General features: G+C 30.5%; 6 protein-coding genes across 9 annotated transcripts; 4 read left to right on the plus strand and 2 right to left on the minus strand.

Annotated features, from left to right (window-relative positions):
• The first annotated feature begins 199 nt into the window (after positions 1–199).
• Positions 200–4,159, plus strand: LOC105143632 (ribosomal protein S6 kinase-like 1). Its single transcript, XM_087403348.1, has 6 exons — positions 200–710; positions 861–1,985; positions 2,165–2,298; positions 2,394–3,510; positions 3,583–3,678; positions 3,801–4,159. The coding sequence occupies exons 1-6, from the start codon at positions 615–617 to the stop codon at positions 3,894–3,896; spliced, it is 2,664 nt and encodes an 887-aa protein (XP_087259474.1). The 5' UTR covers positions 200–614; the 3' UTR covers positions 3,897–4,159.
• SMC2 (structural maintenance of chromosomes 2) lies at positions 3,939–10,604 on the minus strand. The gene is made up of 8 exons (XM_087403342.1): positions 10,030–10,604; positions 8,914–9,336; positions 8,551–8,829; positions 6,817–7,590; positions 6,002–6,589; positions 5,078–5,699; positions 4,749–5,002; positions 3,939–4,514 (listed from the first exon to the last, which is right to left on the minus strand). Exons 1-8 carry the CDS (start codon positions 10,195–10,197, stop codon positions 4,089–4,091), a joined length of 3,534 nt encoding a protein of 1,177 aa, XP_087259468.1. The 5' UTR covers positions 10,198–10,604; the 3' UTR covers positions 3,939–4,088.
• Positions 10,605–10,720: 116 nt separating this feature from the next.
• On the plus strand, positions 10,721–14,771 carry LOC105143470 (Protein bric-a-brac 1). 2 transcript variants are annotated; one of them, XM_011051828.2, is made up of 7 exons: positions 10,721–11,184; positions 11,725–11,901; positions 12,023–12,404; positions 12,539–12,732; positions 12,851–13,147; positions 13,255–13,383; positions 13,485–14,771. In XM_011051828.2, exons 1-7 carry the CDS (start codon positions 10,993–10,995, stop codon positions 13,557–13,559), a joined length of 1,446 nt encoding a protein of 481 aa, XP_011050130.1. In that variant the 5' UTR covers positions 10,721–10,992; the 3' UTR covers positions 13,560–14,771. The 2 variants fall into 2 exon arrangements, with proteins under 2 accessions (XP_011050130.1, XP_011050129.1); XM_011051827.2 differs by having other exon boundaries at positions 10,733–11,184; positions 12,851–13,186.
• A 569-nt stretch (positions 14,772–15,340) lies between these two features.
• On the plus strand, positions 15,341–18,528 carry LOC105143471 (hypothetical protein). 3 transcript variants are annotated; one of them, XM_011051829.2, is made up of 4 exons: positions 15,341–15,464; positions 15,647–15,973; positions 16,237–16,425; positions 16,563–18,528. In XM_011051829.2, exons 2-4 carry the CDS (start codon positions 15,695–15,697, stop codon positions 16,797–16,799), a joined length of 705 nt encoding a protein of 234 aa, XP_011050131.1. In that variant the 5' UTR covers positions 15,341–15,464; positions 15,647–15,694; the 3' UTR covers positions 16,800–18,528. The 3 variants fall into 3 exon arrangements, with proteins under 3 accessions (XP_011050131.1, XP_011050132.1, XP_087259475.1); XM_011051830.2 differs by having other exon boundaries at positions 16,617–18,528; XM_087403349.1 differs by having other exon boundaries at positions 15,379–15,464; positions 15,624–15,973.
• Positions 18,529–19,580: 1,052 nt separating this feature from the next.
• On the plus strand, positions 19,581–23,191 carry Rbsn-5 (Rabenosyn-5). Its single transcript, XM_011051831.2, has 7 exons — positions 19,581–20,333; positions 20,458–20,580; positions 20,776–20,916; positions 21,011–21,172; positions 21,499–21,850; positions 22,021–22,417; positions 22,804–23,191. Exons 1-7 carry the CDS (start codon positions 20,198–20,200, stop codon positions 23,029–23,031), a joined length of 1,539 nt encoding a protein of 512 aa, XP_011050133.1. The 5' UTR covers positions 19,581–20,197; the 3' UTR covers positions 23,032–23,191.
• Positions 23,192–23,470: 279 nt separating this feature from the next.
• Positions 23,471–24,499, minus strand: RpS15 (ribosomal protein S15). The gene is made up of 3 exons (XM_011051832.2): positions 24,353–24,499; positions 24,073–24,158; positions 23,471–23,866 (listed from the first exon to the last, which is right to left on the minus strand). The coding sequence occupies exons 1-3, from the start codon at positions 24,359–24,361 to the stop codon at positions 23,518–23,520; spliced, it is 444 nt and encodes a 147-aa protein (XP_011050134.1). The 5' UTR covers positions 24,362–24,499; the 3' UTR covers positions 23,471–23,517.
• Between the last annotated feature and the right edge of the window lie 385 nt (positions 24,500–24,884).

The raw sequence follows: 24,884 nt of genomic DNA on the forward strand, positions 1-24,884 counted from the left end.
GGCAATTCGAAAATTTATATCAATAGTAGATAATATCAATCACTGGATATCAACGCAGTTACGCATGCGCGAAATGATCTTAATTCTACCATGGCATGCGTCCCATTTAACGCTCACCCTTGTGGAATCATTTCATCTTTGTCGTTTATTGAATATTGAACAAGGACAAACGATGCTCGCGAGCGTGCAAGCATTATGTGGAATTCAGTCTATTATATATATATATATATACATATACATTCTACATATATGACATATCAGCGGATTATCAGTGAACATATCTGTCAAAAGGGGAGGATTATTTAGTACCATAAGGGAAACTGTATATTCTACTATATTTTTGTTTTAATTATTAGTTAAATGTAACGTGTGATCTCGAGTTATATATAAAATTCGTATGAAAATGCGAACCACATAAAACGTAAACGATCTCATACAAGACCAATAAAAATATTATTGTCCTTGTTAGCTCTGCAAGTAACATAATGTGTAACAAAACAAGGAAACAAGCGAATTACTTTTGTGTTTATTTATATTTTACAAAATTATAGCAAACGAGAAATCTCAGTATTGTTTAAGTAAGAAAGATTCTACTGATCAATATGAATTAAGTGATGGCACCTGCAAAAGATAAATGGATTAGACGTTTTATAATTACTGAAACAAAGCGGCACAAGAAAGGCTTTACAATCTACAAAGTTACTTCTATGGTATGTATATATATATATATATATATATATATATATATATATATATATATATACACACATGATAATATTATATTTTCATTCATGACAATATTATATACATGACAATTTTAGATTTTAGTATTAAGTTTCTTGTTTTTTTTTTTTTTTTAGATATTTCTGAAATCCTCTCATGAAGAAGTGTCAAAAATATCTGTATGGAAGCGTTATAATGATTTCAAAAAGCTTCATGCAGAACTCAGTCACTTACACAAGCGTTTTGGAACGAAAGAAAGTTTCCCACCTTTTCCCAAATCAAAATATTTTGGCAGATTTGAAGCTGAGGTCGTAGAGGAGAGGAAGAAATATGCTCTTAAGTTTTTGGAATTTGTAGGACGATACTCGTACTTATACTCAAGCGATATCTTTATAACATTCTTTGAAACTAGTCATGCAGATAATTATAGTAATGATTGCGCACATTCCTTAAGCTCAGATACATCTGAAGATGATCGTGTTGTTACTTTAAGTGATTCTGTGCTTATAAATGATAATACAGTGCAAAGTACCTTTGAAATTCCATGTTCATTGAAAGCATCTCATAATGTATTAACAAATCCGTGTTCTTCTTTGTCAAATGTTATTTGTGCAAACAAAAATGAATTTGCATATCGGAGGAAGAATGAATCTCACGACAGTATTAATTTACAGAATGCTAATGTTAATAGAAAAGAAAGCTGTAAAACAGCAAAATTGCATACGCAAGATATTATTACTAAACAGTATAATGCACATCAAAACAAAAGTTTTGATAAAAATGACATGGCAACACTCAACGATGTATCAGAATTTGATAGTCTGAACAACAATATCAGTAAACGCTTTTTAAATTATGATACACATTCTACATATTCTGTAATAATACAAGAGGACATAAATGATCAGACACAACCAGATTCTACACAGTATCTCTTGATAGCAGCTGCTCACATAAGTGCAGCTTTCAAACATGAATCTATAGCCGAGTACGAGGAAGCTTTTATACAATACAAACTGGGAATATCATGTCTAATAAACGGTGTACAATTTGATCCAGATAGTACAAGAGTACCAGGCATAAAAGATAAGATATCAAAGTATTTAGCACGAGCTGAACAATTATATAACGAACATTTAAATTGTAACATCTCCAAAATAAATAAACCAATATCTGAGCTTCAATATTATAAAGTGCTTAAAATAATGAAATCCGTGATGCTCGTAATGGATATACGTGCAAATTGTAAAAGAATAATCAAGGTGATTTAATTGTCATATATAATTTATATATAAATTTTATTTTTTATTACATAAAGGCATTAATATAAATTTGAAATATAATAAATATTTGGAATATATTAATAGTATATAATAATAGTTAATAAATATAATAATAGTTTATGATATTTTTAATTTATAATTATAATTCATAATTTCAGACTGTAGAAAAATCTTGTATTTACGAGGATAATGTAAGCAATTATGTGTTACACAAACAAGTACCTTATATGGTACTTTTATACGCATGCATTGAAACTGAGACTACTATATTTTTAATCTTACAATATGCAAGGTACAGTATCATAAATTTATTTGTAAATATATTATATAATATTAATTATATATATATATATATATATATATATATATATATATTTTACATTATAGTTGTGGAAGATTATGGGACTTCGTAAGACTACATTATAAAGAATTTGACAGTCTGTATGATGTAACTTCAAATCACATATATATAAATAAAGATGTCAATGGAGAGATCAGCAGCAATGAAAATATTTATGAACTAAATAAAGCGGATATAGTTATAGAAAACAATAAAGTACGAGGAAATCGTCGATGCACGATAGATGATCAAAGTGATATCTATATGGAAATGCCTACTATACAATTATTAGAAAAATCACAAGAATTATTACAATCTGTTAATGCAACATTAAAGAAAAGCAATTCTATTGCAAATCGATTAAATGAGTGTAAGGAATTGAGACATTCAGAAAGTACACCATCGCTGAGTGCAAAGACTGTTACAAAGATCCCTCAGGAATCAGATCTTATGTTATCTAATGTTCATCACAATAAATCACATACTAGTAATACGAAAGTAGATGACATTATTGTTGCAGAGAATCCTTTGACAAAAGGTTTCATAAAGAATAAAGATTTGAAAAGCAATAATTCTTTATTAATGAACAATAACGAAAATTCAAACGAATCAAGAAAAAATTGTGCATCTGTATTAAATGGAAGTTGTGCGACTCGTGAATCATTCAAAAATAATAAAATGGACAATTTATTGCATAACAATTCAAAAACTATTTCAATACAGAATGTCTCGACCAATAATGTATTACAGATCTGTGAGAATAATACTGAAAGTATATCCGATCAAATAAATTCATCAAACATTAATTATAGCATTGATGAGACACAATATACGATTAAAGAAAATAATATAGATGAACAGGAGTTTTGGCAAGTACCGGAAGCTGTAATTCGGTCATGGGCAGCTGAAATTCTTTTAGCTTTAGAAGCACTTCATCAGCAAAATGTCATAATTCTCGATTTCAAACCTGATAATATTCTTCTGGATGACGCAGGACATATCCGGCTTACTTATATTATAGCACAGCACAATGTTGAATTATCTAAACTAATATATCCATATTCCTCACCTGAGTCAGTAATGTTTTCTCCGACCATTCCTGTTACATCCGCTACAGATGTTTGGAGTTTCGGAGTTATTTTATATGAACTACTTACTGGCACTGTATGTAGAAAATTGGACATTAATTATAAAAAAATTATATATCAATACTAAAATTTAACTTTTGTTTCACAGATGTTTATCAGAAATCATCCAGGATCATTTCATTCACATTCCACAATTAACATTCCTAGCAGATTATCGAAAAGTGCAGGATCTTTGTTATGTGGCGTAAGTTTGTGTCATGTTCTGCTGCATTTTTTAATATTAATCTCATGATTTTTAATATTTAAACTCTGTATAATGTTATTTAAAATATAATGTTATAATGTTTATAAAAATTGTGATTGCAGATGTTAAAATATCATCCAGAAGAGCGACTGACAATAGATGAAATAAAGCGTCATCCGTTTTTTGCAAGAACTGATTGGTTAAATATGATTTCTTAAACTTAATGCTTACTAGGGAATTCATAAATTTTATACTTATAATAATTGTACAAATATTTATTATGTAGCGGAGATACAATCTTATTTTGTAGATGAACAAAACGATATAAAAATAGTTTCTTAATAGTTACTTAAATATAATAATTATAAACAATAATTAGCACTGAGTTTGTTAAAATTTATTATGTACAATTATTTAGATCTTACTTTTTCACTTCTACTTATTGTTGACATACCATCAATAAATCTAGTTGTAAATAAAACATTGGCATTGTTAAACATACCATTCTTTAAGGATACAATAATAAATTGTGAATGTTTAAAATGTCTCTTTAACATTATACCTATATTTTCTGTATGTGAAAGATCTAAGGCAGCGTCTACTTCGTCCAAGATATAAAGCGGTGCAGGTTTATAAAGAAGCATAGCTAAGACTAATGACAAAGCAACTAGGGATCTTTGACCACCAGATAATTCTCCTAATGACTCTTTCCAAACACCCGAAAATCCAACTTTCACTTCTAAACCGTCTGTTATTGTTTCATTTTCTGGTGGTTGTAATTTAGCTTCGGCTCCCGGTAATAAAGTACTAAATATAGAACCAAAATCTTTGTTTACCTAATGAAATACAAAATTTATATATTTTAGACATTGTGGATTTATATATTGTAATTGTAATATTTTTATTTAAGTATAAATAAATTTGTTTATATAAATGCATTAGATTAAAATATAATTTAATATATAATTTACCATATAAAATAAACATATATAAAACGTTCAAGTTTAAACTATTAGATTTTTTGAATATATGGTTTGACATAATGGAACAAATTTCTCAAAGAATTGTACCTGTTTCCAAGCTTTAAGCAAGGTTTGTTTCTTCTTTTCATCCAAAGTCTTAATTGTCTCAAGAATTTTATTCTTATCATTCTCGACTATTCTTTTCTTTTTTAGTGTATCATTATATTGTTCTTCTTCTTTATCGAGAAGATTGATTGCTCGCGTATTTATATTACGACTTAACTTTTCACGCATTGCTTCTAAATTACGTACTTTTTGTTCCATTTCTTCTGGTTTGTTAACTTCAAAATCATATATACCACCTAAAAGTAACATGACATATACTATATTTGTATATCAATATAAGTTAATTAAACAACATTTATCTTTATAAATACCTTTTTTTCTAAAATAAGGTTTCTCTTGCTCAATCCACTCGTATTTCCTTGTGAGTTCCAAAACTTTCTGCTTACATTCTGCTGCACCTTTTTTGATATCATTAATTTCGTGATTCAATTTTTTTATATCCAATTCTAGATCTTTATTTTGTTTAATAATATCTTCTTTTCTTCCTATTAACCTTTGTATATTTTTGTTTTGTTCAGCAATAATATCTTTCTGCTTCTTAATATTATTTTGTAATTCTGTAACTTTATCTTTAGTTTCTTGCAATTGCTGCTGAAGAGTTTCTCCTTTTTCTTCAAACATATTGTTTTTTTCATTTACTTGAAGCAATTGTTCATCACCATTTTCAATACTTTTCTTTAATTCCTTTATTTCTAATTCAAGTGTTTCTGACTCTTGTTCTCTCTTTTGCCATTCTTTGCGACTTTGTTCCGATTTTTTCTTTAAGACATTTAATTGGTTCTCAGCTTCCTTTAATTGTTTCTCACGAATATTTACTGCATCCTTTAACTGAATTTCTATGTCTTTGGCACGTTTTGTGCTTTCCTTTTCTAAATTCTTTGCTGCAGCCATTCGTTCTGTAAGCTCTTCAATAGCTGCATTCAGAGAAGCTACCTGAACATAAATATAAACATATATATACATCCTAACGTTATTTATCATCATTTTGACGTTAGTTTTATGTTGAAATAGTCATTTTGATGTTAAAATAATAATTAATAAAGGCAATTTGTTTCCTGGGATTGTACATGGAAAAAAAACAAGCTTAGAGCTAGGCAACTAATTTATCTACATAAAGTAAAAATTTTTTGCTTATTTTCTATATTTACATTTAAACATAATTATTAATGCATATGTATGTGTATATGTACATACATGACACATAAAATGTTTACAGATTACATGTATATGTGTACCTCTTCCTTGATTTTATGATAACTTGTTTGTTGCAATCTCTGTTGTATCATACTGATTTCATAAGTTAATAGATCATATTTTTGTTTCAACGATGCATATTTTTCTGCAGTTTTTGCAACATTTGATAAAGCATTTTCTACGTCTCTTAAGAGTGTTTTTTTGTGATTTAATTCATTCTTAATTGCTTTCATTTCTTCCAGTTTTAATAAAACTGATCCAGCTTTCGCTGGGGCACCGCCAGATAACGTACCAACTGGATCAAAAAGATCACCTTCCAAAGTAACGCATTTTTTCATAATTCTTTCATGGAAAGCTATTTTCTTGGCAGTTTCCATGTCTTTGCATACAAATATTTGACCAAATATCCAGATCATTGCTGGCCTAACTTCATTTGGAAAATCTATAAGAGACAAAGCGGGTTGAACATTTTCTTTTCCAACCAATTTTTCTGCCCAATTAATCGTTGATTGTTCCATAAATTTACCAGCCACTCGATTGAGTGGGATAATCGTAACTCGTTGTTGTAATTGTCCATATTGGAGAAGCTTTTTGCTTGTTTTTTCAGTGTCAACTACTACATTATAAAGCTGAAACATAATTATATGCATGAAATAAAGATTATTTTAAAAAAATATATAAATTTTGAAAAATGTTTATATATATTAGGTGTTGGAATTAATTCGTAGCGTTTTTTAATGAAAGAATGTTATTTATTTCACATGAGCATTAAAAAATACATTAATGAAAGTACTTCCCATCACTTGTAAAACGCTACGAATTAATTCCAACACCTAATATATATATATATATATACCTTTCCACCTGCAGCAACTTCCAAGGCATACGCAGTCCTTTTATCCTTTAAATCAATTAAGTTACATACGATACCTTTTACAGATTTTGTATTGAAATTAGGTTCAGGATTTTGATACTGAAACCTCGTTCGAGGATGTCTCATTTCAAATTGATCTAGTTTCTCATGCAATGGTTTCATTTCTTCAATCAATTTAGTTTTTTGATTGATTAAATCTTCGGAATAACCATTCTTATAATTCAATTTTTGCAATTCATTCTCCAAGGCCTTTAATTCTTTTTCTTTCTTTTCCAAGTCCACATGATATTTTTTATATTCATTCTCAGTACTATGCATGTCTTTTTGTTTTTTATTCAACTGTTGCCTGTTGTGATTTAGTGTCATCTCACATTGTTTAAGTTCGGTTTGTGCTTGCGTTGCACTTTGCTTGGCATTTATTAATTGTTGTTCTAAGGTTGCATTTTCACCATCTTCACTCTCCAATAGACCTGCACTGATCTTCTGATACTTTTCTTGTGCCTCTAATACTGCTTCGGTATCTTTTTGGCACATTTCTTTCAAATTCTGAAAAACTCCTCCAACTTTCTCCAATTCTTGTTCTTTTAAAATAAGTGCATTTTTATCATCTGATATATTAGTCTTTATGTGCTCCATTGTTTTTTTCACAGCCTTAATATTTTCCTTATTACTGTTTACTTCAGCTGATAATTTGCATCGCTTTTTCTCTTGTTCCTGTAGATCCTGTTCTAAGGCTTCCAGCATAGTCCCTTTTCCCTGTGTTAAAAAATTATTAAAAGTTAATGACAATGTATTTTTTTATATGTATTTAACATTATTCATGCTAAATTTAATACTTATTATTGGAGATTATATTATTATATATATAAATATTGATATAAATAAAAATTTAATATAATTAAAATCATGTACAATATATATCAATAAAGTTCTAGACTAGATGTATCTTTTTAATTTTAAGAATTATATTGTAAGAATATTTTGTGGATATTATATACAGGGTGGGCCATCTATTGGTACGTTTTTAAAAATGCGATCAAATGAGCATACATTGATATTTTTTATTAATTTTTTTTTTGTTGTGAAGCTAAAAGTATCCGCGTCAAGAATGAAAAACGATTTCGTTCATGTGGCTCCCTCTACTGGCCTTACAGTATGCCATTCGGTCACCCCAATTATTAATGACATTTTGGACTACCTCGGCGCCAATTTCACTCAAAACAGTCGTAATATAATGTCATCCACTAACATCCCTTTCTCACGAACTTTCCTCACCAATTTGCGTATAGCTCCTTCGGTGGGTGCTCTATCACGACCCATATTTCTTTTCAAAATTCGTACAGTTTCGGCGACACAGCACTGATTTTGAAAATAAGTTTTTAAAATTTCAAAACGCTCTTCAAGAGAAAACATGTTGTTTCGTGCCGCGGACGGTATGACTAATAAACTGTCAAAATTTCGGGTCTGTAGCTCGTTCGGTGTTGCCATACGACGAAATTCAAAAACGTACCAATAGATGGCCCACCCTGTACATTTATATACTTATACAATATGAATATTTGTTTATAATAATTTAGCTCGCAAGGTAAAATTTGTACAGGTTTGTAATATTGGATCATCTAAAAAGTATCCGCGGTTTTTTGTCACTAGATGGTGTTGATAGTCAACCCATCTGACCCAATACAATCAAAAATAACAAATACAAAAAAATCATACCGTTTCCTTTTTCTTTATTAATTCATCATATTTGACTTCTAGGTCCTTGATTTCTTCCTCACCAGCAGCTATGTCTTCTAACTTCGAATCTATTTTGTTTTGTACAATTTTAACATTTTCTTCCATTTTTTGACTATTATTGAAAGTAGTAACATATTTCCAAGCAAGATGAATTCGTTTGCAGTGTTCAAGTTCTCTTTCTATTCCCTGAAATTCTACATATCTTGTTCTTTCTTCTTTTAACTTGTTTAACTTTGGACCTATTTCTTCTCTCAAAATCTAAAAAATATATAACAAATAAATATGAGAGACTGAAGATATCAATTTGTCAAATGGTATATAGCATACAGTATTACAACATACAGTATTAATTTCTTTTAATTTACTATCCTTTTTTTCTATCGTGATTAGTGCCGATTGTTTCTTTTTTTCATACATTTTTGTTCCTGCTGCTTCTTCGAGCATAGACAGAATTTCTACTGGCTTCATATTCAACACTTTTGTTATTCTACCTTGCATAATTAAAAAATGTGGATTATTCACATTTAATTGGACAGAACAGAACAAATCCTGTACGCGTTTATTCGGTGCATTTGTCCCATTGATCATGTATTTATTTTTACCACCGATCACTACTTGTCTTGTAATCACAATTTCTTCATGTTGTTCATAACCCATAGGAGATATCTCAGTGTCACGATTATCAAAAGTTATTGTAACACTAGCTTTCTTTATTCCTGCTTGGCCTGATTTGTAGACTAAATCTTGTAAAGAAGTAGCACGTACCTATATTAAATTAAAATAATATTGTTAGCAATATAATTTAGTAAATAAATCATGCAATTTAACAACTATCATTATCATGTGTAAATTAAATAGAAATAATTTTAGTTTAAAATTCAATAAAAAGAATAACGGTTCAAATAATTAAATAAATTAAATAATATAATATAGGGCTACGAACTACTCAAATTATTTTGTGAATAAAACTATTTTTATCAACAATCTAAATTTTGTACAGACGTATCACATGTTATCGCTTTTTATATTTTAATTTGTAAACATCTTATGTAGCTACCGGTAACATTTTTTAATTTATTATTTAACATTGAAAATGATCCAATAAGGGTTGAAACGTCTGTATAAAATTTAGATTGTTGATAAAAATAGTTTTATTCACATAATAACCTGAGTGATTCATATAGCCCTATATTATATAATATTATTTAATTTTAGTTTAATTATTTAACATATATATATATATATATATATATACAAATATTGATAAATAATACACAAAAAGTCTATGTTATATATTATAATAAAATTATGATTTTAAATAATTACAATTTAAATATAATTTTTAAAAACAATATTACATTACAAGAGAACAAGGCTATGTTCGAACATCGTGCAATGCTATGATAAATATCTCACAAAGTGTAAAATAAATGTATGCAACAAATGAATGAAATTTACCTGACCAAGATTCGTAATGCCCAAAACAAAGCATATAGCATCCAAAATGTTTGATTTTCCACTACCATTAAATCCTGTTATAGCGTTGAATTCCTTATCAAAACCATTTATTTCGATTCTTTTGCCGTAGGATTTAAATCCTTCTAATACAATCGATTTAATATACATGTTTAATCAATAATAAAATATTACGTTACGATATATTGGATTCGTTTCAACACACAACGGTCCCTCGAAATTCATTCAAACACTTCAAACTAGAGTCTTATATATAAAGAGTTCCGACATCGAACCGCCACCACCAAATTGGATCCCTACCATCATTCCTGCGCCGCCATATTTGGACCGCTCCAGTGTCTTCCGAACACAGCCTGTGCTGAGTTCAGATTCCCACTCGAGTGTTCAGGTATCACTCCATTCTTGTCGTTTGTTGTACATTAGACAAGGATGACATGATACCTGAGGAGCATCCAGGAATCTGAACACGCTAGACATCTGAACGCTAGAAAGATTACATGAGATGCATTCAGATGTATTCCGTTTCACACATGAAGGTGCTTTTTTCATACTAACACCCGATGCTATTTTTAGCGTCAAAATGTTAAAACAGATCACGTGAACATAATTGACGCTTGATATTTATTAATTTTTATCATGCGATCTATTTGGACGTAAATAAAAAAATGAGTGTCGAGCGAGTCGAGTCGAGCGTCAGCATGAAAAGGCACCTTTAAAATTTCATTGTAGACGCCGCTTTATAGCTGCAAAGCTGCTAATGTTCGTAATGTGCGTAGTATAACTGGTCAATGCCAATGGTGTAATACCTTTTGTTCATAATTAGTGACACTCGATATCGATGTATGATTTGCTATAAAAAAGATTAACGTCCTGTATTTCTGAAATTCATTTGTTTCAATTCATCTTGGAAAAAAAACAGTGGAAAGAAGATAAAACGGCAACAGCATGACTGACACTAGCCAATGTAAAGTCAATCAGAGTTACCGTTTTAAATGGAACAATTATCAAAATCATCTGTCTAACGTTGTGCGACAGCTTTTGAAGGAGGATTGTATGGTGGATGTCACTCTATCCGCAGATGGTCAACGTATTCATGCGCATCGCATTGTATTATGCGCGTGTAGTATTTTGTTTCAAGTAAATAATTTCTTTCAACGACATTTTTATGCCTGTTCTTTTATGACTGAACTTTTGCGCCAGTGCATCTTTCTTCTTCCTCTTCTTTCCTTCTGAAGAGAAAAGGAAGAAGGACGAACTGGCGAAAAAGTTCAGCTAAAAAAAACAAGCCTTTTGTAATATATATAAAATAATTCCACAGGGTTCAGAAAATTTCACAATTAAGCGACTGAAAATATAATTGTACATATATTGTGCTTTAGTAGCAATAATAACTACTATCTTTGTTGAAACAATGTTCTCTTGAAAATTTGTTCAATTTCTTATGTTATTGTTATTATTTTATATGAGAACTGTATTGAGAAAAATGTAATGTAATAATGTTTTGTTCTTTGTAATGTTTATATATAAAATAACTTGCGTAATATTATAATTTATGTAATATTATAAAGTATATTATTGACAAATTTATTAATAATTATTGTATAATATAACTGTTTGTATCACAATAATTATGAAATTAATGTTATATGTATATAATATGTTCTATAATTCTCATAGGAAGTGCTAAGTCAAGTAACAGAAGATTATCCAACGATTATTCTAAGTGATATATCTCCTCAGGATATAAAGTCGATTATCGAATTTATATATCATGGAGAAATTTGTGTTCCTGTTGAAAATATCAGTAGCTTACTTGAAGCTGCACGGTCGTTAAAAATAAATGGTCTTATTAACGTTAGTATCAAATTAGTTAATTAGATTTTTTTTATTACAATTTATCAAGTTTTTTGTTTAACTTGTTATAGAATTTTATATTTAGTTTGGAATTTATAATCATATTTTATATTTTCAACAGATAGATGGAGTTTATGAAAATGAAATTAAAGGAAAAAAAGATCAAGCAATGGAAGAAACTGTGTCAAGGGTAGAGGAAATTCAGGACAATGCTGAATCTTTGGAGAATGAAACTCATGTACCAAGCACTGCTGAAAATTGTATTTCAAATAAAAAGAAGAAACGACGTCGTGACACTGTAAAGAGAGAATACAGTGACGATATGTTAGCATCTGCAATTAATGATTTGAAATTAGGACAAACTTTAATAGAAGCTGCTACTAAGCATAATATACCACGTTCGACATTGTATATGCGGGCAAAAGCGTTAGGCATACATTTAAATGCATCAAGGAATGGATATCCTGCAGAATGCATGAATGCAGCTATAAACTCTGTGATCAGTTAGTATTTTTCTTATACTTGGTTTATTCTTCCTTTAGAATAAGTAATTTTGTGTATTTTACATTAGATTATTCTAGTATGCAATATATGTCTGCAATTATTTAATAATTATATTTAATTATGCTAACTTTAGATGGTTCGAGCTTGCAGCGTGCATCAGAAATATTTAGAATACCTAAAACTGTATTATGGAGACGTATACAAAAGGAAGGCTATCAGATCTTACGTCGTCAAATGAAAAGATCATATGCTTTAGACACGAAAGAGGCCGCTGTTAAAGCTTTAGAAAGAGGAGAAAATTTGACAAAAGTTGCTCTGGAGTTTAAAGTAAATTTTATTATTGCAATTTTATTATTACAATTTTGTTTATTACTTTTGAATGTATTTTGTCATAAACAGATTTAACAGTTAATTGAATGTAATCTATGATGTCAATGATGTTTAGATACCAAAGACTACATTGTTTAGAGAAAAGGCACGGCTAGTAAATCAAGGTAAATTACCGTTATCGTTTTGGAAGAAACGCAAACCTGAGAATGAGGAATCAAAGAAGTCGCGATTAGAAGAGGCTGTAGCGGCTTGCAAAGGTGGCAGAATGTCGCAGGCTGCAGCGTCCATAATGTATCACATTCCAAAAACTACGATATGGCGAAAACTTCAACAAGATGGAAAAAAAGTGGAAAAATCATCGAATGTGAAAAAGGAACGACTAACTGATACACCAGTACTGCATGACTCTCAGGTGAAAATACAAGACACGTCCAATTTCAATTATTGCGAGGTAATACACTTGAATTATTAAGTTCCTTCAATATAATTTCATTGCTAATGGATTTGTGATATGCATAGGTTGCATCAGAAATACCTATAACTTATATAGACGAGGATAGTATACCTCAGGATTCCGTCATAATCCTAACAACAGAAGAAATGGATGAGTTAAACTTGGAAGGAGGCAGACAAATTATTGTAAATTCGGTATGTCCTGTATGAAGAATTTGTGATAATTTTTACAAATTTAAATAGCGGATTGATTAAATTTGTCTTCATTATTATAATCCATCTTTATTTTTCTTCAGGAGTCCGGACAGGAATATATTCCATGTACAATAAGTATCGAGAATAATTCTAACTATTCTGAGACTGAGAGTTAGCGTCAGAAATTTAAGTAATGAAAAGCTAATTGAATAGGGATGGGTAATACAGAAAAAAATGTTGATATTTCGTATCGCATATAATATATTGTAAATAGAAATATTGATATATCAAAATGTAGAATTGATAATTTGCGACATTGCTGATATCGATATGGATCTGATATTTTTAATACACGCACCAATGCGTATCGATGCACACAAAAATCGATCTTTTGCATCGAAAGTTCGATATTGCTGTTCAAATGTCGATATATTGAAACATGTGTTTATGATCTATAGGCATATCAAGCTGGAGTTAGGGTAAGAGATTTCAGTATTTCAGGTGTTAGAAATTCCGAATGCGGTGTGCATGTTCTTTTTTTTTGCGATTCACTTTTTGCCTTCGCCTTTCGCTTTCTTGTTTATCACAATTATCACAAAATAAAGAGTCATTGCAAAACAGTCGTGTCTCCTTATTGTGCATTAGAAGAGAAAGTACTAAGGGCACGCTTTCAAAAAGTATTTAAACAACAATTTTAATATCGAAATATATCGATATTTAAAATGACGCTGTATCGCCTATCTCTATAATGTGAAATTCTCGAATGATTATTGCGATATCGAATCATTTCAATTCGAAAACTTTAGATGGTGTGATCTGTACACTCACCATCTATATATCTAAGTTTTCAAGCATCTTTTTTTTTTACCTACAATTTAATATTGTACCAATGTACATGTATACTTACTAAAAGGTTGCAACAGATTTTTTTCTATGGTTTTCGGAATGCAGCCTGCTCCGAGCGATTGGTTTTTGCTTACTCTTCCATAAGTAAGAACCAATCGTCTGAGCAGACTATTCCGAAAATCATAGAAAAAAATCTGTTGCAACCTTTTAGTTAGTCGAGTGTACATGTCGATCGGTACAATACAATATTAAATTGTAGATAAAAAAAGATATTTGAGAACTTAGATGTAGTTTTTATTGGCTATAGTTGAGGGGTTGTATAGATATTAAGAATATGATACAGGGATATGTAGACATTATGTAATATCTGTAAGTTAAAGCTAATTGTAGCATGATTGTACAATTATTTTATTTATGATATCTTGACAAAGTGTATTATATAAATATTACATTGTGTTTACTTATATTACATGTATAAAGTATATTGTAACTATCACATACATATTCAATAAAATTTTTTGATAAAGTTTGATTAAATAGAACGCCAGATATTTGAAAAGCTTTTTTAATTTATGAAATTACTTATCTAAAATAATGTCTCAATAGGAAAATTTGCTTTAAAAATTTAATTTAAATAAGCAATTAAAAAAAATATATAACATTCAAAATAATAAATAAATAATGGCAAGTGATAGATAATAAATAAATATCTTTGAGAAAATGCACAAGTTATCTGTGTATATCAAGTTTTTATGCTTTAAATTTGTTTTCATATAGACTTAGAATTTTGCGAATCTTGCGTGCATAAATCTTGATCGATAACAATGCTGTATGATTTGATAAAACGCTCACGCGAAATCTAGATTATCTGGATTATCAATTTATGTATATCGACAATGAGAATGATTTATTCTGTAACGATAATTCGCTAATTGTAAAATAAAGAAGGACAGAAGTGCGATAAATAAACAAAACTTAGAGAAGATTAATACAGAAAAACAAAAGAGAATAAGAAGAGAAAAAAAGGATAGTGTTGCACTCTTAAAACTTTAAAGGAACGTTTGAGCAGTTGGAGTACTCCAAGTTTCGAGTGCGCAAGTCACACGCACCAACGCGTCAGTGTGCGCGTGTCACGTACGCGAAATCCTTCACTCGTAGTCACACGCGTAGTAATTGCGCGCATTAACACGACACGCGGTCGCAGCCACACCAGTGAGGTGGTGATTGTTGTCCAGGTGAGTCCCATTGTTGCACTACGCGATAAGGGAGGTGGGTGCTCTCTCTCTTGGAGAAGAGAGTCGCGAACGCGGTGCGCCTATTTCCGATCCCCGACGCAACGAAGTCGTGCCGTCGGTGGTGACTTGACGTTGCAACTCGTTCTATATTCGAATCAGCGATCTTTCTGTTTCGGTTTAAGAGGAGGCGACGGTTAGAGTAAAAAATCGCGTATATCTCGCGAGAGGATATGCCAGACAGCGGAGCCGTCTACCAACCGACCACCGTCGGCTACACGTACGACAGCGGTGGCGACGGCAGCGGTGGTGGTGGCGGCGGCGGCGCCGCCGGGCTGAGGCACGGCTTCTGGCGCATCGTATCCAGGCACAAGCTCAATTCCAGAAAATGGTTGGAGTGGACGTTGCTGTCGGTCGCACTATGCTTCTTCGTCGCCGGCCTTACGATCATGCTCGTCAATCTCGTCTCCGCAGAAGAGTCTTCGAAGACGAGTGACGATTCTGTATCGGAGGTAAAAATCCTAGTTATCGTCTGCGATATGCAAGACTTATCGTAAAATTTTGATCTTTTATTTTCTTAGACTTTTCCATCTGAAACATTTAAAAATCTCCCTTGTGATAATAAAGTACATAAATTTGTCTTATAAAAAGATTAAAAGAAATATCAAACGATTATTAAGCATTGTTATTTTTTTCTTGCTATAATTGAGCCTTAAATTTATTTCTATTGAAGGTATTTATAAACTGATATGAAATTGATATGTAATAATTATAGATAAAGTCAGAAGAAGATTCAACGACGGTTCCAGATGTACAGCAACATGAAAATACAGGAAAGAGTTCTGTGGCAGTAGGTGCCGGGATAATGCTGATCAGTGTATTGCTTGGCTTTGTTTGGACATGGCTCACTTTCTTCCATCACAGCAAATCACCAAGAAACGGCATGACGAGTAGCAGTGGTCAGGTAAGCGTACAGGTTTCCACCCGAATACAATATTTTGCGTCTAATTTTATTTTACCGGAAGCCATCCGCTCTCTGGTATCCGCTCTCTTCTGGTACATTTGTTTCTTTATCTTATGTACGCGTTGCTATGAGGAAAGATGTTGGGCGGTTTGAATCCATCGACTGACTTGCTGGTGGGTTCCACTTCGCAGTACGGGCCAGTACTCACAGAGGTGCCAAGCCAGCTGAAGATAAAGCAAGCCAACTCGCATGACATGCCGGCTATACCGCTTTCCGACCAAGAGGAGGAAATGCACACGCTAATGCAAGACCCTGCGAGCCCGCCGTCGGTTTCTGTTGGATCTAACACCATCACTAATCAAATTCCAGGTTGAGTAAAACGGTTGTTCCCATGTGCGTACAAGCGCGTATATAACATGGACTTAGAATTTCGTTTTATAAATTTTCTAACACGCTCCAAGAGATTTATTATCACTGCGTGACGATTTTGCAAGTTCTCTGTTTTGTTTAAAACTCGAAAGAACTATCGTCCCTTTTGATTTTCGTGGCGTTCAGTTCCGTGACGTTCCGGTCTACAATAGGTAACCCCTTTAGCATTTTGCTCTAAACTCTGAGTTGCGATGTTAATTTGTTCTAAGTTCTTTAAAGCTCATTTAAAGCTTAAGGATTACGGCTTAAAACAGCATCGGGTATACTTTTTGCCGTAAAAAAGCGTTATGATTTACAACTTAAAACAAAAAGGTTTATTACTATCTATTATAAACTGGGATTTATATTGTTATTGACATCATTTGACGTTGATCGTGTGATTAAAAAAATTTTATTTTATTTAAACACTTTTATAATTTAGATTTAAGAAATTTTTATTTAAGTTTAGACGATTTGACGAATGCAATTTGAGAGATCTCGTTTCTAGTATATTTAGGAAATTAAGTACTTATTTTTTTCTTTTATTTTTGCGTATGCATTTCTTCATTCCGTCCACTATCATTATTAATATGTTAAGTAAGCATTGGATCCAGATAAAAAAATGCAATTATGAGTTTCGTAAATTTGATAACAATCTTTACATCAAAAGTACTGAATTTATCACACAAAATATCTTTTTTAATTTACATTTGTATTGTTAAATAATATAAATATAATTTTCACTACACACTCCACATATACGCTTTATGCAAATTTGCATGCATCTAGGCAAATCTAAATCATTTTATTTTGATTCGATATGCTCATGGTACGTATATTTAAGTACCAAGTCTAAATTAGTAATAATAATAGCAATTATATTGACAATATACATTGTAAATTAAACACATATTGGTACGTATATCAATTAAGTCGGTAATTGTTACTGTAATTAACACACAAAACGATTATGTATATATTAATGTAATGTGTATATATATATATGAAACACATATAAAACGAAACAACTGCAACTTTAAAGAAGATATTTGATTTAAAATTGTTTAAATCGTGCTTAAACAATAATAAGCCACGAGCATGCTGCAATGCACAATTTTTATTTTTATTTTTAATTTGTGATATACACAATAATGAGTTTACATCGCACATAATATTATAAAGTAATCTTATACATTGGGCATATTTGCTTTAATGGAATATCTATTTGCGCACACTTTTCATGATTTTATATATATGATTTTATTTATATAATTAATTTAATTGATCTCTCACATAGAAATAATATAAATGTAGAGCTCATTCTGTAAGATATTTTTAACGGAATATATAATAAGTATATATGTTCTGGGTACATATATAGCATGATACATATATAACATTGTATAAAACCGATTTAAGATAATTTTTATATGTCTGCCGTTATTTGCTAAAGCGATGTGTTTAGTTTTGTAATATGCGATAAGCATTTTGGAGGAACTATCAAAGGACGGCCTGTAGTTTAAGTCTGAATTCAATGCTATTACAGATCAATCACATATATAATAGCTTCATTTTTTAACATTTATTTAAAGATTTAGTGAGATCCTTATTATGCCTGTGTTATTAATTCGTGTACTAATTTATGTAAATGTTCTGGAATGTAAGATAAATAAATAATAAAAATATTACTCACGACTTTTTTTCTCTATAAGCTTTAAAATATTAATATGTATATATTAAAGAATCTATTGTTGCCCTCGAAAGCTGACGGCGGGTCTATTGGATCTTTTCAATTATACATCTATTTGTCAAAGAATGTGAATTCAGCTTTCCTTATTATTTAGATTATTTTTATTAAAATATATATTTAATATTAATTCTTTTTTTGTATGAGTTATGCCATTTTTGGTATTTGAAAATTAATTAATGCTTTTTAATTAATGCCTTTAATTAATGTAAATTAAGTGCAAATCTTATACAGATTCATGTTTTTACCAATGTAGTTTAATTTTAATTTCGGTACAACTAACTTTTCATCTTTTTCTGATTTTAAAAATTAAAAAAAGATGAAGAGTAAGTTGAACTGAAATTAACATCTTGATCTACATTGTTAGAAACGGAGATAACTTGGTCAGTAATTATGTTGAAAATTTTGGTGTCAATTCCCGGAGTGTTAAAAGTACGAGCATACGCAAAGGGAGAGCAAGTATTCACTCTCTAAAATTTTGGCAAGGAGAAATAATTAAATCATGAAAATCATTTTTACGACGAAAAGTTAAATGCTCAAAGTGGTCAAGCGTTATTCGTATGAAAGTTCGTTAAAGATCCTTGAAGACTGATTTTAATATAAACATTTTTATAAGTTTTGTGTGAAAATTAATTTTTGCCCTCCTCTGACTGAAATTCTACGCCAATAATTAAAAGTATATTCAGCCACTAATGTATATAAGATTAATTTCGATTAAATTTACTTTTTATCTTTTTCTAATTCTAAAAATTAAAAAAGAGCAAGTTAAACCGAAATTAATCTTATATTCCTGGGAAAAAATGTTATATACAATATATGGATATATTTTATATATAATTATATATAATTATATATAAAATATGTCAATTTTTTATATAATATATAATTTTATATACTTATATATAATTATATATGAAACTTATTAATTATATATTTTTTTCCGGGTTGGTGGAATTAATAACCTCAAAATTTTAAGAAAAAAACCTTACTTTTTCTCTATAAATCAGCATCCGAATTGTAAATTAGTGTAGATATTACTTGAGAAATTAATTGATATATTAACGGGACTTAATTAAAGTCACTTTAGAAATTGTTCTGATTTTGAGACATTGTCATTTTAATTTTCAATAATTTTCGATTTAAGTAAAACACGCTTTTCTGAGAGAGAAGCCGATTCTTTCATAAAGTTATTGATGTTTTTCATATATATTTCATATATTATTACTTATCTTCGATCGCTAGTATAAATATGCTTTACGGAGTAATTATATAGGAAATCGGGGCCAAGTTTCTTTTTCTTTATCATGAGGAACATCGCTAGTAATAAACGATACGATAAAATCTGCATCGATAAAATACATATTGTCTCGAAAGAAAAAGATGCTATGTAAAAAGCGTTATTGTTCGATATCTTGAGAATGATAAACCCCAAAAGATACCTCGGTTGTACAAGGTTAACGTGTTTGACATTTCTATCAGCTGTCGCACTCAACATGGCTGCCTGCGCAAGACGCGTTTTCTTCCGCAGTACTGGAGAGACGCCTACATTAGGACGAACGTGGTGAACGCGATCGAGGTGCTCTAAATTGCAAGTCGTAAGAGTATTTTGGCTTCGCAATGGCGGGTAACGATGTAGTACTGGAGGGATTTATATGCCCTATATGCATGACTGATTTCAAGGCACCCCATCATTTAACGAAGCACTTCGAGGAAGTTCACAATGATGATCCGGAGATCCTAAGATCTCTGAAAGGTATGCACGATTTTTTTACAATTTATTTGTAAAGAAAAAATTCATAGAATCCTACTTTTACAGTTTATTAAGCTTGTAAAATATATATAGAACAAATATCGAAATATATTGGATTTTACTCTAGATTTATTTGGCAAAGCTAAGAAAAAGATTTTGAAGCAGGACGATATACCAGAAACATTTCCAAACGCAATACAGCAAGACAAGAGACGGAGTCCTGAAATTAATTGGGGACCACAAGAAATAGGTAATGCAGCGATACTAATGAGCCAAAGCTGTCTGACAAGAAGAAATAATTTTTTTTTATTAAAGTTTTTAAATAATCAAATGTAGATTTTTAGTTTTTTCCCAAAATCAGTATTTAGAAATACTGTATGTCACTAAATGTATAATTAAATTTTATGTGATGTATATTTTATTTAATTTCTAAAAACTATTCCAGGTGCAATTACATCTCATACGAGATATTTTAAAGATATAAGAAATGCTCGATTAGAAAGATACGCATATGAAACAAATAAACTTCTTATAAGGTTAGATAAATTATTAAATAACTTACCATCAGATCCTGTCGATAGAAAAGGTAAGAAAATACATAAATTACTTTCATATATCTCATAATATCTACTTATATTTTATGTATAATTAATGCTTAATATAAATAAAAATTTTTACAGTTCATGAACGTTCTATTGTTCCATGGATTGATGAAAAAGATGTGAAATTGTGTCCTAATTGTGCTAAGAGTTTTCATTTAGCAAGGCGAAAACATCATTGTAGATTATGTGGGGCAGTCATGTGTCATAATTGTACGGTCTTTTTGTCCCTGATCGATGCACGTATGTAAAACATTTAATATTATTTCGGGTGCTTTTCAGTCGTAGATAATAGAGAGTAAAGAGAATTATTTCATTTTTGTTTAACGTTTATCAAACATGGATGTAATGATTCACTGCTACTTTCTTTTTAGGAAAGAGTCAACACAAATGTTGTTCTATCCTTCTTGGTATGAATAATAGAACGACGTTTATGTCAAATGTATCTCCTAAAAAGAAAAGCAGCTTATTGTGTCACTTATGTCTTTTGCTGAAAAATATTTTTAATTTACGAAATAATTTGTATATATTCTTAAAATTATGTTTAACAAAACTAATTTTTTTTATAGGAAAGATGACTAGTCCCGTGTCGATACAAGATGATTCTGCTTTGTCTCCTATATCAGAACGAACATTTCCCGAGAGAATAGCACGTGCAGGCATAGGTCTTTCAAAATTAGCACGATCACCTTCCAATGGTAGTTTAAATAGTGTTTTATCATTGGTCAATGATTCAACTAGTAGCGAACAGCACTTTAGAGTCTGTACTCACTGTATAAATTTACTCGATGCAAGAGAAATGCAGAAAGCGAAGCAATTCGATAAACCAATTGTTTGTGAATTTTATGAGAAAATGAAAGAATACATGAGCGAAGCGTCGCAGCATTTAGCAATGTACAACAAAATGTGGGAATCACTAAAGTATGTAAACTTCCATTATACTTAAGACAACGTCAATCTATCTGTACCATATAATATACTGCATTAAGAAAATTATAATATACAGAGCGACTTCCTTGATGTGCAAGTTATCAATTATAAAATTAGTATCGGAAAAACTTATATTAGAATTGTTCTTAAAATTATTTTAGAGAAGGCGAGACTACATATGGTTTAGAGGATGCACAATCATTACGAGTCAAATTGGCAAAATTGGGGGAAAACATAGATGCCACCAGCAAAAGAATTCTAGTCCTTGGCGTGAAGAAAGATGCAACGGATTCGCAGGAGGCATTAGGACAAGAATTGAGACTATACCAGATGGTTAGAACATCAGCAATGATATTTTTGAAAGAAGAGTTATTAACTTTGCAACCCTTGCCCTCGATAGAGGAATATGCAGTTTTACAAGAAGAACGCCAGAAAAGGATAGAAGCCCGAATAGCATACGAGTGGCAGTTGGAAGAAGAACAACGAGAGAAACCAAAGGAACAACGCAAGAAAGATACATGGAATTTGGACAGTAATCCATCTTTGAAAACCAGTCAGGTATATTAACAAATTAGAGAATAAATGTAAAAACAAATGTAAAATAAACGTATACTGGAAGCCATCCTAAGCCGCAAGACAAGGATTAAAATTAATAAAATATTAACAAATTAGAGCAGATAATTAAGGGAATTTTCCAAAGTATAATCACATTTAATATCAAAGTCATAAAAAGCTAAATATTCAATCTATTCTTTTTTACAGCTCTCTTAGCTTTTTTCATACATATTATTTTAATTAATGTAAAGATCCTCAAAATATTTATTTCTTTTTTAAAAAATGATTGAATAGTCTAAGATTTAGATTTTATTGTCGGATTGATTAATTATTTATTGACATAGCTGTCTGATGACTCACGTTTCATCATAAGTTTTCAAATTTTTTAGGCACAAGTAATGGTGACTCAATCTCAAGGCTGGGGTCCATCTCATATTACACCCATTATGTCTTCATCTATGGATCCAATAATCGAACAAATGAGCAATCTTCGCGCGTACATTAAACAGGCCCGTGCTGATTGCAAATACGATGAGGTTGCAACATTAGAGAACAACCTTCGAGAACTTCAAAGTGCCTATTTTGCTATGAAACAAAGTAATAGCAATGACGGATAGACATATTAAAACAGCACATTTATTACTTTGGCATGTAAAATGTTGAATTCTTCTATATATTGTGTATATATATATGTATATATATATATATACACACACATATACATATAATTATTATTATTAATTTGCAAAATATTTAATAAATTCTCTTGAATCAAAATCTTAAAATGCATAGTTTACAGTGGATAAATATACAAGGATATAGTCCACAAGATATTTCAATATAAAAATTCTTTAAGTTTTTATATTCATTAATATCACTTATATTCACTTTTTCTATATTTATTCACAAATTAATTAATGGTGTCTTAGTGTCTCAACCACATATTTTTAATTGCTTTTAAAATGCATTTCATAAAAATATATATATATCAAATTTTTTTAATACTGAATTAATTTATGTAAATATTCATAAAAAAAATACAAGAAAATTGACTCATTGTAAGGTTTTTGATAATTTATTGGTACAAGATAGACAAATACATTTTATTTGAGTGGAATAAATCGTGAAGAATGAGTAGCACCAATACCAGGTCTACCGTGTTTAACAGGTTTGTATGTAACAGAAAATTCTCCAAGATAATGGCCGATCATTTCTGGTTTGATTTCAACTTGGTTAAAAGTTTTACCATTGTATACACCAACAATAGAACCAACCATTTCTGGGACGATAATCATATTACGCAAATGCGTCTTTACAATCTCAGGTTTCTCATTAGGTGGAGTCTCCTTCTTTGCTTTGCGTAGCTTCTTGACAAGAGCCATAGACTTTCTTTTCAAGCCATGAGAAAAGCGTCTACGTGCTCTAGCATGCATCAAATCCATCAGCTGTTCACTGGAAAAAATTATTGGTTGGAATTCCTTGTTAACAAATATTTCATTTATTTCGAATTAAAAAAATTTATAAAAATGAAACTATTACAATTAAATAAGTATTATTCAATTTTAAAATTATTAGAAGCGATCTATGAGATTATAATTCTTCGTAAGGTTAAGTAAGGTTAAGTAATTGTTAGGTTACATTCAGAAAATCAATATTACTTTGGCATATCCAAGAGTTGATCAAGATCAACCCCTCGGAATGTGAACTTCCTAAAGGTCCTCTTCTTTTTTTGAGTTTCATCTGCCTGTAAAGAATACATAGAAAAAATTAATTTGATATTTAGATATATGACAATGACAACCAAATATACAGGTACATCAATATTATTCTAATGGTATATTTTGACAATTAAGTAAAATGTATAATTCATGCAAATACACTTTGCATAATGGATGTGTGAGGATTTCGTGGATTTAATATTAAATTTCGAAAACTCACCTCTGCCATTTTCGCGATTCTTTAAACAGACCTGCGTCAAAGAACGGTAGAACACAAGAGAAAAGAACACGTTTTTCTAGCAACAATTTTCATGCGCATGCGCGATCACGTGACCATTCCAGATAGATTGATCATCGATAAGATACATTAAAGACTATCAACTTACAACAAATTATTGTAATTATCACCATGGTGGAAGCACTGAACATCAATCACGAAATTTTATCCCTAGAATAAAAAGTGAAAAGTGAAAAATTTCTCCATTAACTTCAATAGTTAAAATTTTCACTGAATTTTGAAACATTGAAAAATTTCACATTAACAATAGTTCAAAATTTCTCCATTAAATCCAATGATTAAAATTTTCATGCTTCTGATTCGCTCAAATATCGGGTGCGGTCGAGTTGCCGCTACGAAGCATTTTTTGATTGGTCAATTAGTAAAATTCTTTCTTCCGATTGGTTAATCAAATGCATCGAAGCATTCATAGTGGCAACTCGACCACACCCATCATCTCAACTAGCAGCTTATC

Source organism: Acromyrmex echinatior, chromosome 2, assembly GCF_024713525.1.
Source record: "Acromyrmex echinatior isolate Ae372 chromosome 2, ASM2471352v2, whole genome shotgun sequence".
In the NCBI taxonomy this organism is placed as follows: Eukaryota; Metazoa; Arthropoda; class Insecta; order Hymenoptera; family Formicidae; genus Acromyrmex; species Acromyrmex echinatior.